The sequence below is a fragment of the Ambystoma mexicanum genome, chromosome 2p, assembly GCF_040938575.1.
Source record: "Ambystoma mexicanum isolate Mex_15411 chromosome 2p, UKY_AmexF1_1, whole genome shotgun sequence".
Taxonomy (NCBI): Eukaryota; Metazoa; Chordata; class Amphibia; order Caudata; family Ambystomatidae; genus Ambystoma; species Ambystoma mexicanum.
This window is the reverse complement of record NC_090923.1, coordinates 788,707,473-788,719,814: the sequence shown is the minus strand read 5'-3', so window position 1 is coordinate 788,719,814 and position 12,342 is coordinate 788,707,473. Positions and strand designations below refer to the sequence as shown.

At 45.6% G+C, this 12,342-nt stretch overlaps 1 protein-coding gene across 1 annotated transcript in view; it reads left to right on the top strand.

Annotated features, from left to right (window-relative positions):
• The window catches only part of RAB4B (RAB4B, member RAS oncogene family), a 612,075-nt gene that overhangs the window by 189,086 nt on the left and 410,647 nt on the right, over positions 1-12,342 (top strand). Inside the window, exon 2 of the mRNA XM_069644452.1 lies at positions 642-722. Within this exon, the coding sequence (XP_069500553.1) occupies positions 642-722 (81 nt within the window). The remainder of the gene's footprint in view (positions 1-641; positions 723-12,342) is intronic.

Genomic DNA, 12,342 nt, shown 5'->3' with positions numbered 1-12,342 from the left:
TACTGGTGGATTGGTAATAATGTGATGGTAGTCCGCTATCATGCTCTTTTCAGCATCAAATTATGTATGGAGAGCTTAGCAGGTTTGGAGACGGGTGGATAGCTAAAATGTAATGCAAAGTTTGTTTGAGAGTAGATGGCAAACTACCCCCACTTGATGGCTATAAGAAGTTAGCTGTGTGGTTTTAATTCAATTAAATGTGTTGTGATGAGATTGATTCTCCACCCATCCCCCTGTTTCTTCACATTAGTTATTATTTTTTCTCCTTCCTTTCAATTATTTGTGTACTGTAATGTGCTATGCATGTCCATACTTTTTAAATATGTAACCGTTGGATGCAATTGCATTTGATTTTGACTCTAGAAGTCCCCATGGGGAGTATGCCGCTTAGTTACTGATCAACTTCAATAATTCTTTTTAGATGTTATTTCTGCCCGGGGCATTAAAGTCCCTGAACCCGTTTTCAAATAAGCAGTGTCTCACATATTTCCAGGAAATTACTTTCTCCTTGCTAGCACCTATGCATTTTCGTACGTTGTAAAGGAGATTGGGATGCCACGTTTGGTGTGCTAAGGTTGCACCTTTTTGTCCCAGTCGTTGCTCAGTCATTTATTTGGTATTGTATTGTTTTTTTCTTTCAGATTTTCTCTTCAAGTTCCTGGTGATTGGCAGTGCCGGCACAGGCAAGTCCTGCCTGCTGCATCAGTTTATCGAAAATAAATGTAGGTTTTACATGCCTTTCTTCATTAATATCGCCTACCCATGCCACACTACACAGCATCCACCAACACCTTTCATGCATCAAATTTAGATTTCGTGCAGCTCCCAGACTTTTTATAAATCTAGTGTCAATTTCGCTGCCTTTTAGGAAGGTCCGTTTTGTGGGTGCTGAAAAGAAACTGTATGCAAGGTGACATGTTATCTCATTTGAACATATATTGTACAGGCCAACAGTATTACACTTCTCTTTCTCTCTTTGCTTATCTCTCCCCATCACTTTCGATCTTTTTATTTTGCACAGTGCTTCACTATGCGAAGATAGTTCAGACCTTCATACTCTGTCTTTCAGCAGAGTGAGTAGGCAAGCAACAAGCATACTGGTATTTATCTGCTACGCATCCTAACGTTCGTCACACTGATCCCCTCCACTCTTATCTGAACTGCATATAGTATTGACTTTAATCATTACTGGACCCTTGCACTAATTTTAAACGATGCTCAAAATTCCACAGATGGTTAAACGATGGATAGAAGCTCTCCATTTTGTTAAAAATTTGTTTTTTTTCTTCTTTTTTCCAACCGTCCGTGCCATTTTTGATTTCCTAGAGTGAGCGAGGGCACCAAGCGTAAAATCCACATCACTTGCTCACCCTGCTCCACGTAATAATGCCTGCTTTTTGCACCTGTAAAAAATAGATCCATGGAGATGTTATGGTAATATATGCACAGGTCTCCTTAGAACCTTGTGCATGTAGATTCCATTTGAGAGTGCCTCGCCAGTTGATGCTTCCACTGCAGCTACCTGGGGGCCTCAAATAAAGCTCTTCTCTTCTCCCATACTTTGTGCCTCTTTATTTCATATGGTGATGAGGCACTGTACCCCGAGGCCCCCGGGAGCGTATTAGGTCACCTGATTGGGCGCTGCCCCCCCCTTTTTTCGCTGCCGCCGACTTCTGCTGCCAGCGCCTGCAGCGGCCTGCCTGTCAGCTGTGGACAGCCAAGAGGAACAGCCAAGAGAGGCCTCGACATCACCTTTCAGTTCTCCACTGTAAAGGGTGCCGCTCCTCCCCGCTGGGAGTTTAGAGCGGCGCACATTGCACTCCTGCCCTACTCCAAAAGTGCTTCAGACAGCAGGAGCTGTCCATCTATCAGGTCAGAGGAGGGGGGAGGACGAAGTGAAACTTACACTTTCCTTTCATTTGGCATTTTATGTGTAAAACGGACAAAATGAAACGTACGCTTTCCTTTTATTGGCATTTTTTTTGTGTAAAACCCTCACTGCTGCCCTGAGCAGAACCCTGCATCATTTTCAAAAGCTGCTAGCTGTTGCCCAGCAACACACACACAGCATTAGCAGTCTTCATTCTCTCAATGGCTACTCTGACTTTCCGGGACTAATCACTCACTATCTTGGTCCATTGTGACATCACAACTGAACATTCCATCAGGTCTTCCCTGAACCAGCCAACCTGCGCTCCCAGCCCATTGTGAGGTCACAATCTGTACTAAGGACCATCCATACACTGAAGCCTAAAGACTCTGCAGTACAGATACACCTGGGCATTCTCTGAATCGGGTCCCACCCTGCCATGCAAGCAATTCTATAAAGACTGTATCTCAGCGCCTCCTTGCTAACTGCCAACAGTACTGAAAACCTCTGCCTACACTACAGCAACTGGTGCCACTCAACGCCATTCCTCACCACTTAAAACCTAGAATCAGGCACACCACCATGCAGGGCGTTCCGCCTCCCACCAAGTTTCTTCCATGCCCTGGGAGCCCAACCTGCCCATGGGAACAATGGATCGATGGATTCCACGTCTACCTCAGAGCCATTGGGGGCAGCAAATTCAATGATGACCTCAAGGAGGCGACCCTCTTGAACTGTATAGGGGCAGAAGCACTGAGACTTTTCAGGACCCTTCCCGAACCCGGCAACATAGGAGGAGAAAAACCGCAAGTTTGACATAGCATTGGCCAAACTCACCAGTCATTTTGGCAACAAGACCAACGTAGTACTGGAAAGATACAGGTTCTTTTCCAGAAAGCAGCTCAAAGGCGAGTCTATTGATTCATACATAGCGTCCCTCAGGGCGCTTATGTCAACCTGCAGTTTCACAGGTGTCTGTGATGAGTATTTGAGAGACCAATTGGTGCTGAATGTGGCTGATCCACGCATCCAACAAAAATTGTGGCAAACCAAAAATCCCACCCTGGACCAAGCCACGGAGATAGCAAGGAGCATGGAATTGGGAGATCGATGCATGAGGGAAAGACGTGACCACACGACCAGTGTGGAGATCAAATGTGTCAGCCCTGAGTCCGAGCCTTACGAGCCTCTAGTAGCAGCAGTAAGAAAGGCTCCGCCATCAAGGGGTTCGAAATTTGGCTCAAGCAGAGCGAGGCCATACAACTCCCAGAATCCAACGCGCTGCCAGAGGTGCAGATGGTACAAGCATGCAAATCCTGACAAAGAATGCCCCGCCATCGCTGTGGAGTGTTATAAGTGCAGCCAGATTGGACACTTTGCCAAAGTCTGCAAGAACACACGCGGCAAGACAACCAGATATGGCAATCTCAGCAGGCGACCTTTCATCAGACCGTCCTCTGTGAGAGTAATCGAAAGCAACCAAGAGCACAATGACATGTTATCTATCAGTCCAATGCAACAAAAGGTACAAATACTCACTGTAACATCCCAACAACAGAGCAACAGTCCCTGGGTCAAAATGCAAATCAACGGCATATCATTACCTGTAATGGTAGACACTGGCTCCCCCTACACCATCGTGGATCTCAAGACCTTTTTGAGTGTACTCTCTGGCAAGATACATGACCTGCGAAGCACTTGTGTAGGAGCTACCGGTTATGGAAAAACGCCCATCGAGATAATGGGATATGTGTGGGTGAACCTCAAGTTCCCTGACAGAGAAACATATTGCAAACTCTTTGTAGCCAAAGATGGCTCCTCCGTTGTGGGATGGGAAGAACAAGCCGCTCTTCGAGTAAGAATACACCCTGGAGAAGAAATCCCCGTGCTGAGTGTGCTCAATAATGATATGGACATCAAATCTAATCTAGCAAAACAATTCCCCAAGGTGTTCTGCGACAAGATTGGACTCCTAAAAGGTTTCCAACACAGAATAATCCTCAAAAGAGGTGCTGTCCCAGTGGCCCACCGAGTCCGCAGTATTCCCTTTGGAACAAAAGAGGCGTTGAAGAAAGAACTTAAGCGCCTCTGCGATGAAAATATCATACAGCCCATCGAAAGTTCAGAATGGCTTGCCCCAATTGTCTTAGTAAAAAAAACGGACGATTCCATAAGAATGTGCGTCGACTTGAGAGACCTAAACAAAAACATATGGGTTGACGGACACCCACTTCCCAATATATCTGAACTCCTATCGACCATGAAACCTGCAAAATACTTTACAACTCTGGACCTCTCCTCAGCCTATCACCAGATTGCTTTGGAAGAGAGCTCAAAGAACCTAACATCTTTTGTCACACCTCTCGGTGCATTCATGTTTAACAGAATGCCATTCGGACTCGCTTCAGCCGCAGCAGTCTTTCAGAGACTCATGTCACATCTATTTGGAGGACTTGATGGCATACACTGCTTCCAAGATGATATCCTCATATCAGCCAGTACAGAAAAAGAGCACAACGCAAAACTTGTGGGTGTCCTACAGGTCATACAAAAAAGTGGGCTCACACACATAAAGTGCGACCGAGTTTCATACCTGGGCCATTCCATTGACGCCAACGGCATCAGCCCCAAGAGGAAACTCATGGACACCATAATGAATATCGCCGAGCCTCAAAATAAAGACCAATTAAGGAGTTTCCTCGGGATGACAGAATACTACTCCAAGTTTATAAGCAACTATGCTGATAAGACCAAAAACATGAGAAACATCTTGAGGAAGGCAACCAAATTCATATGGTCCACTGAATGCAAGAACGAATTCGAAGAAATCAAATTTCAAATTAACCAAGCCCCAGCCTTAGGAATGTTCGATTGTAAAGCTAAAGCCATCATATCCGTGGATGCAAGTAAAACCGGACTGGGTGGTGTCCTAGAACAGCAACAAGATAAGGACATCGTGACGATCGCATTTGCATCGAGAGTACTGAGGGGAGCCGAACTAAACTATTCCACCATTGAGAGAGAAGCTCTGGGTCTGAGGTGGATTCTTCAGCATTTCAGGAACCTAATTTGGGGCTTACCCGTCATACTGACAACAGACCATAAACCTCTAGTAAATGTCCTTCAGTCCAAAACTCCTCACCTTATATCACCGAGAATAAGACGTTGGTTCCTCGACATCATGCAATACAACCTCCAACTATGCTATATTCCTGGTCCACAAAACCAAGTAGCAGATTGTCTTTCCAGATTATCGACCAACATCGACACTGAGATTGCATCTCCAGATGAGGACATCATAGCTGTCGTAAACCCTGCCATCTCGAGAGATGAATGGAAAATTAATGCCAATACTGATCCGGAACAGCGAGAAATCAGGGAAGCGATAGCTAATGACTGGGTGGAAACGGGAGAGGCTTTAACAACCTTCATTCCCTTCAAGGAAGAATTATCCATGGACGATGAGCATATCTTCAGAGGCGATTGAGTAATCCCACCCACCCAACTCAGAAAAAAGTACTCCAACTGGCACACAAAGGTCACCTAGGAAGAAGCTTGACAAAAAACAAGTTGAGAAACAACTATTGGTGGCCAGGAATGTGGAAAGAAGCAGAAGAACTGGTCAAAAATTGCTCCACGTGTGCCATGAGTGACAAGTCCAAGATCTTAAGAAAGACCCCCTTACAGCCTATTGAACCTCCCAAACATGTGTGGTCTAAACTGGAAATCGACATCATGGGTCCATTCCAGAACCTCAAAACAGTCAAAGTATATATCATAGTACTTGTCGATTACACCTCTAAATGGACAGAATGGGGAATAGCTGAGGACAATGTGACCTCAAAGAAAGTCATAGATTTCCTGACAGAGATCTTCAGCAGGGAGGGAGACCCCAAGGAATTGGTTTCGGACAACGGGTCTCAGTTCATATCTATGGAATTTGCTGATTTCCTCAAGAAAAGGTCCATCAGCCACATAACAACATCTTTGTACCATCCAATTTCCAACGGACTTGTGGAACGCATGAACAGGCTCGTGAAGAGCGTAGTCCAACTGGCCACGGCCAACAACCTCCCGTGGAGAGAAACCCTCAAAGAAGCTTTGCATGCGTATAGAACTACCCCACACACCACCACGAACATAGAGCCCTTCACCCTCATGCGAGGTAGGGTTGCAACTAACCGATTTAGACCGGCGTGGATGTTCTTATACACGGGAGAAGCAAGGGTGAACATGGATCTACTTCAAAAGACAGTAAGAGAAAAACAAGCAAAATACAAAAGACAATACGACTCCAGACATGGAGTAAAAGAGATGATGGTTTGTGAAGGAGACTGGGTACGTGTCAAAGAACCGAAGAAAACTCTCAAGGGTGAATCCATCTTCAGACCTCCACAGAGAGTTGTGAGTTGTCATGGGAAGTCTGTCATCCTCGATGATGGAAAGAGATGGTCTGGAGATTATCTCATAAAAGTAACAAAAGACATCCAAGAGACCAGCATATCTAAGGACAACAGTCCTGACAAACCATCACAACACACCTCACATTCCCCAAGAGAATCCCTCTGTGAACATGTGGACAATGACAGACCTCACTCCATGCATCAAGGAGTCCCCACTGGAAGAATGTCCAGAAGGAACCGCAAAATCATCCAAAACTTCAACAATGACTATGTTTATTACTAATGTACCCCAGTTTACCCATCTTCCCTCTGCCTCTCCCACTTGACACCCTTTTTTTCCCTTTCACTTTCCCGCTTTTCCCTCACCTGTTTTTCCTTTTTCTTTTGCCTCACGTGGGGGAGATGTTATGGTAATACATGCACAGGTCTCCTTAGAACCTTGTGCATGTAGATTCCATTTGAGAGTGTCTCGCCAGTTGATGCTTCCACTGCAGCTACCTGGGGGCCTCAAATAAAGCTCTTCTCTTCTCCCATACTTTGTGCCTCTTTATTTCAGGAGATTTATTGTAATTCTGGCTGCTGTGCATGTACTGACATAAAAACATACATGAGAGATTCCGTTTGCCCAAAGTGACAGGTAGCAGACTCGGGCAATCAAAAAAGACAATTAAGCAAGGGGAGAAGTACTGCTACCAGGGGGTCTTACCTTGTTGGTCATACTCTAGCCAGACCTAATTGGGTACCCTCAGTATTACTGATTGAAAAAATCCAGAAGTTAGTCCGAAAAGAAACACACAGATAGACTGAGGAATAAGTTCAAATGGTTATATTTAAAGGTGGAGTTGATTTTCACAAATAACAATACATAGTTGAGAAAATATGACGCCCCTAAAGGTGAAGTTGCTTCTAAATTAACTCTAGCGTACCAAAAGATCATAATGAAGGAAAACTACTGTGAAAGAGTACACGTAATACACAAACAATAAAAAACCAATACCTATTGGACATGGTTACCAAACAATGACAGTTAGAATTCTTAAACAGTAAATCACAAAGCGCCTAAGTTTTAACCCTTAAGTGCTCACCAGAGAGAGAAAGGTTCGCTGTTGCGTGAATCACAGAGAACACACATAGAGTGTGGCGTGCAAGCTAGGTTTGCATCTATCCATTGAATCATAGTTCTTTAACCCTTATGCCACCAGATAGTCCAACTGACATTGATCCTACCAGATGGTTGACATAAGTATTCTATGTTTCATTCTTTGGAGTGAGCAGTGGTATCTATTGATTGTTTTCACCAAAAGTCACTCTTTGCCGACGCTGCAAGGGGTTAGACTGGATAAGTCCAGTAGATAAATGCTGACAGTGTCTCTTGAGAGTCCATAGTTGTCCGCCTTAGAACTATTTTATGAATTCCCCCTTGCTTAATATGCGTTTCGGCGGCAGATGTACAACAGTCCAAGTGGAATAAATGCAATCTGTGAGTGTTGGTATTAGCCGCCTTCTTCGAGATAAATGACCCCTGTAAGATTAAAAGGTCCCCTTTTAGTTCTGTGTGTTTCTTTCACAGATACTTAAAGGCATCAAGTAATAGTTTTGCAAAAGAAGTAGTCATGAACTTTCAATTTCGGGGGCAAAGGAGGGAGTGGGAAGAATTGGCTAACTCAAACATACAGTGGCGAGGGGAAAGAAGTTCCAAATTAGCTCACCATGGAAATCCTAGAAGTGTTCTTCACAAGAAAACGCCCCATGGGAAGCTGCTCTCACCTCGGCTGCCTCTGTAGTATTTGTCCATAGGGAGTTCTAAATTGATGAAGCCGACTAGCACCGGTCAGTTGAGTAGGCATGCAGGAAGTCTGCTAATGCAAATTCCTTAAAATAAGGAAGGGGTATGATGGGTTATTGGTCATATCGTCCTGCATAGGTGTACAACCTGCATCAGGGTGCCGTATCTTGTCTCATATAGTTTTAACATTGGATATTTCCTGTATGTGCACTTTTGTCATGCCCATGGAATTCTTCAGCCTACATCACTGAGTAGGTAGTCCTTTGTTTTATGTATTGTATGCACAGGAAGCGTATATTCAAGGTCCCCCAGTGCTTCTTTCCATGTGCTGGAGACAAACTACAGAAAACAAAGGGAGAAGAGGGGTGGTATAATGTGATGAATACCATTGTTAGTTTGCTGGTATCAATTTCTAATCTACATTCGCCTCTCCGCTTGTCAAAGTGAGGACAGAAACCCAAATGCAGGCTACAGCATGTGTGCCAGAAGCATTTACCTACGTACGGCGCCTTGCCAGTGTTGGAAAGAGTTAAATCCAGCACAATGGTGCCGAGCAGCGCTCTGTCCCAGATTCACCTCACGGTGTGCTAATCTGTGCAGTATCCGCAGGCAGCGCCTCGAGTTGAGCTGGTCCTCTGGAGCGGCAGCCAACAGGAGGTTGAAGTGCGAAATGGGTCTACCGCGGTGCGCGGGCCGGATCCCTATGTCTTTCTGGGGGGAAGGGGGGGGGGGGGGGGGGGGGGGTGTGTGTGTGTGTGTGTGTGTGTGTGTGTGTGTGTGTGTGTGTGTGTGTGTGTGTGTGTGTGTGTGTGTGTGTGTGTGTGTGTGTGTGTGTGTGTGTGTGTGTGTGTGTGTGTGTGTGTGTCCCTTTTGAGCGGAGGTGGAAGGTAAAAAATGAGTTGATTGATCTGAGAGAAAATGGCAAAGAATGCACAAAAAATAAGAATTGCTTACATTTTAAGAAACGTAGCAATGAGGACAACATGCAGCGAAATGATTAAGAGTGGCGCCCATGTCCCCCTGGGGTAGCCTCTGGCAGTAAGTGCGTTGCCACTAGAGAAGAGGAACTCAAGGGGGCTGATTGGACTCACCATGCTCATGTATGTTGAGCGAAAAAAAGCCACCCCAGTCCAGGTGGTTCATTAACACCAGATGTTTCTCAGTGTGCCTCGTAAGGATCTCAATGGTAGGTCATCGCAGTGGGTACTCAGTGCCAGGTTGGTTAATCCACGTCGCATGCTCACCCTGCTCCACGTAATAATGCCTGCTTTTCTACCTGTAAAAAATAGATCCATGGAGATTTATTGTAATGCTGGCTGCTGTGCATGTACTGACAGCCTGCATTACCTCTTCTGATCTGTTTGGAGTGGAAACAATGCACAGAAACCTCCACTTGCCTATGTTTCGTAACCCACCTTCCGCAGGCAAGAGTAATGGCGGGATCCCAGTCAACAATAGTGCCGAAGAAGTTTCCAAGCACCCTGTCTTTCATGATTCTCACCTGCTACAAGACGTGGTAAGCCCTTTTAGTAAATTAGCCAGACGTCCACTTGGGAATAACAGGCCTATGTATGTTTAAAGACCATTTCATAATCTCACAGATATGTATGTGATTGAAAGCATCTCATTATGTTACTGTCCCATTACTGCTTGAATACAAAGGGTCTGGAGTAGTACATGCCTTTTTTATATCGGCCTGAAGAAAACAAGCTGCCTTCTGAGAACTACGGTAATTGTGGGAGTGGTACAGCTCTCTCAATCTCTGTTTAGTGAAAAAAAACTTGGTCAGGAAAGTGTTAAGGTGATATGATTCATTGAAATTCACGTGATGATCATCTTAACTCGGCGTCAGCCACTCACTCTGTCCAACCCAACCATGACACCTGACTACTCTTTCCCCATGGACGAATTGTAAGGAAACCTCATCCACATGGTCTCTGCATCAATGCTCTGCATGCCCAACTACACCCTAACCTAGACCAACAACACTAAAACGTCACATCACCAAATATTAGCCCCTCCTACACTGTGGTGTCCACACACTCAACAGCAGGTAGACCTCCTCTTGAATCTTCTGTTCAGGTCTCAGGCCAGGACTTAACACAACCAAACTAGTACACAGAAATTGTCATGGTAACCTCCAATGAGCAGATCAATGTTTCAAGCCAGGAAGCACTATCAACCCCTTGCTGGACCTGTCATACCGCAATCCACTAACAAATGCAACACCATTAACTGATTCTTCACAGAGAAAAGATAAGGGGATACATTTGCACCTCCAAACACGGCTCATCTGTCTCGGTCCTGTTGGCCCACAGCAGGTCAAGATGGTCGAAATTCAGGACAATTACTCCACACTAACACTCAGTTCTCAACCCCACTGTTAAGAAACATTTCTCTGAATGCAATTTCCCCTTCATATTATGGACCCCCCAAACCTTTTGCCTTTGTTTGGCTATGCTAACCTTACTTTCCAGTGGAGCACAGCTTTCTGCTGCACTCCCCTGGGCTTTTGCTAATTTGTTATTGGGAAACTGACCCGTCCTTCAGGCTGTCCGTACTGGGAAACTGTTTCCCTTAGTCTTTTACTTTGTTGCCATTTCTTGGAAACTTTTTATCAGTACGCAAAGTACATTACTGTCCCATGCACTCGGGCCCTTTTTGTTTTATGGCCCTAGACACCCTCTAATGAATTTATGGTCAATGTACAAGTGTGCCTATGATGAACTGGTGGCAGCAATTTACTATAATGATATTTTTACTTCTTTTTAGCGAACCACACTGCATTTAATACAGATGGCTCATGGCCAGTGCCAAAAATGGCTGTTCCACAAAGTGTTTAGTTTCTGTCCTTTGGCCATCTTGTCCCTTGGCCTTGCCCCATGTTGAGCTGACCCGGGACTTCCTTATTTGGGCATGCAGCCTCCTGCAAAAACCTCATCTTTCGTGGGGACTGCATGTCACGTGTGCTAATGCCCAAGAAGAGGGTTGGGACAGTCTGGTCGCAATTCACACTACTGGTGCCAGGGTGTCTGGTGTGGGTGAATACATGAGGACTACCGTGGACCATAATTGGACCACGGCTGGTGTGCTTGCAAGGGAGCAGATCTTCTATTGGTTGTCCATATTTGATCACGCATCGAACTTTGGATAAGAGAAGGGGGTCCTGTATCCATTCCAGGTCAATCTACAGTGGTTCATACCGAACTACAGAAGGAGAAAACTATCCTGTGAGCTGAAGCAGACGCGAGGACCCGCTGGAGACTAGATGGAAGGTTTGGCACCATGAGCCCACTGCTGTCGTGACGGACCCCTGCTTCGTTCTGGACCTTAAAAGGCATGTGAGGGCGCTTCGACACATTTGAGTTGTGGGAAGAACTACTCTCTGCGTCTCCTGATTTAAAGCCAAAAGATCCTTCTCAGAAGCGTTCCTCGGCTGTCCAGTGAACTGACCAGCTGTGCCCCGGAAAGTTTGTGAATCCGTAGCTTGTGGTTCTTGACACTCTCCCGTCGAATTTCATAAGCTTCCTCCGCTGTGTGGTGAATTAGGAGATTGCATCATGCCTCAAGCCTTTGCGTTCCCTGCGTTATGGTGATGGTCGCTGTGGGTGACTTTCTCGCCTTTTCTGCTGTGTCCTGAGTCCTGCTGCACCAGAATTTTCTTCTTCCTCCCTTCGTGGGTGGAGTTGTGGCTACTGTCCCGTTCCGCAGCACCTGGGAGCCAGATCAGAGAGCAAAGGTGGAATTTACAACCTCGGATGACCTTGACTAAACTGGAGTTTGGTCTGGATTGACGCATGGGGCGGTGAGTACTTGCATAACTCGGCCCTTGGCTCATCCATTTGTTTTTACGCAGAAGGGTCGCTTGAAACCTCTCTTTGGCTGGGATAGCTCACGCTCCGTGGCATGTTCCGAAAGACAGAAACTGCTCTGTACGCGAGGGCAGACCTTTCCCTGACGATTGGAATTTCTTCTGCCCCCTTCCAGACCCTTACCTAACTGTCCATGCATCTTGAAAAGGTACCGCCTTCCCTATACGCACAACCTCATGTTTTTACGCACTGCTGTACATTGAGTACAAGGCTCCCCACTTCGTAGGGTTGCACTGAATAAGTTGGGGTTTCCATCCTGAAGACTTCCTAGTGCATAATTCGTGTTAACGCCCATTCTTTTACAGGTTGTGGATGTTTTACTCCCATTATCGCATTAGGCTACAGTAGTTGTATATATGTTACATAGCGATATGCTTGTGTGTTAATGGTTAATTCACTCTTTTCCAGCCG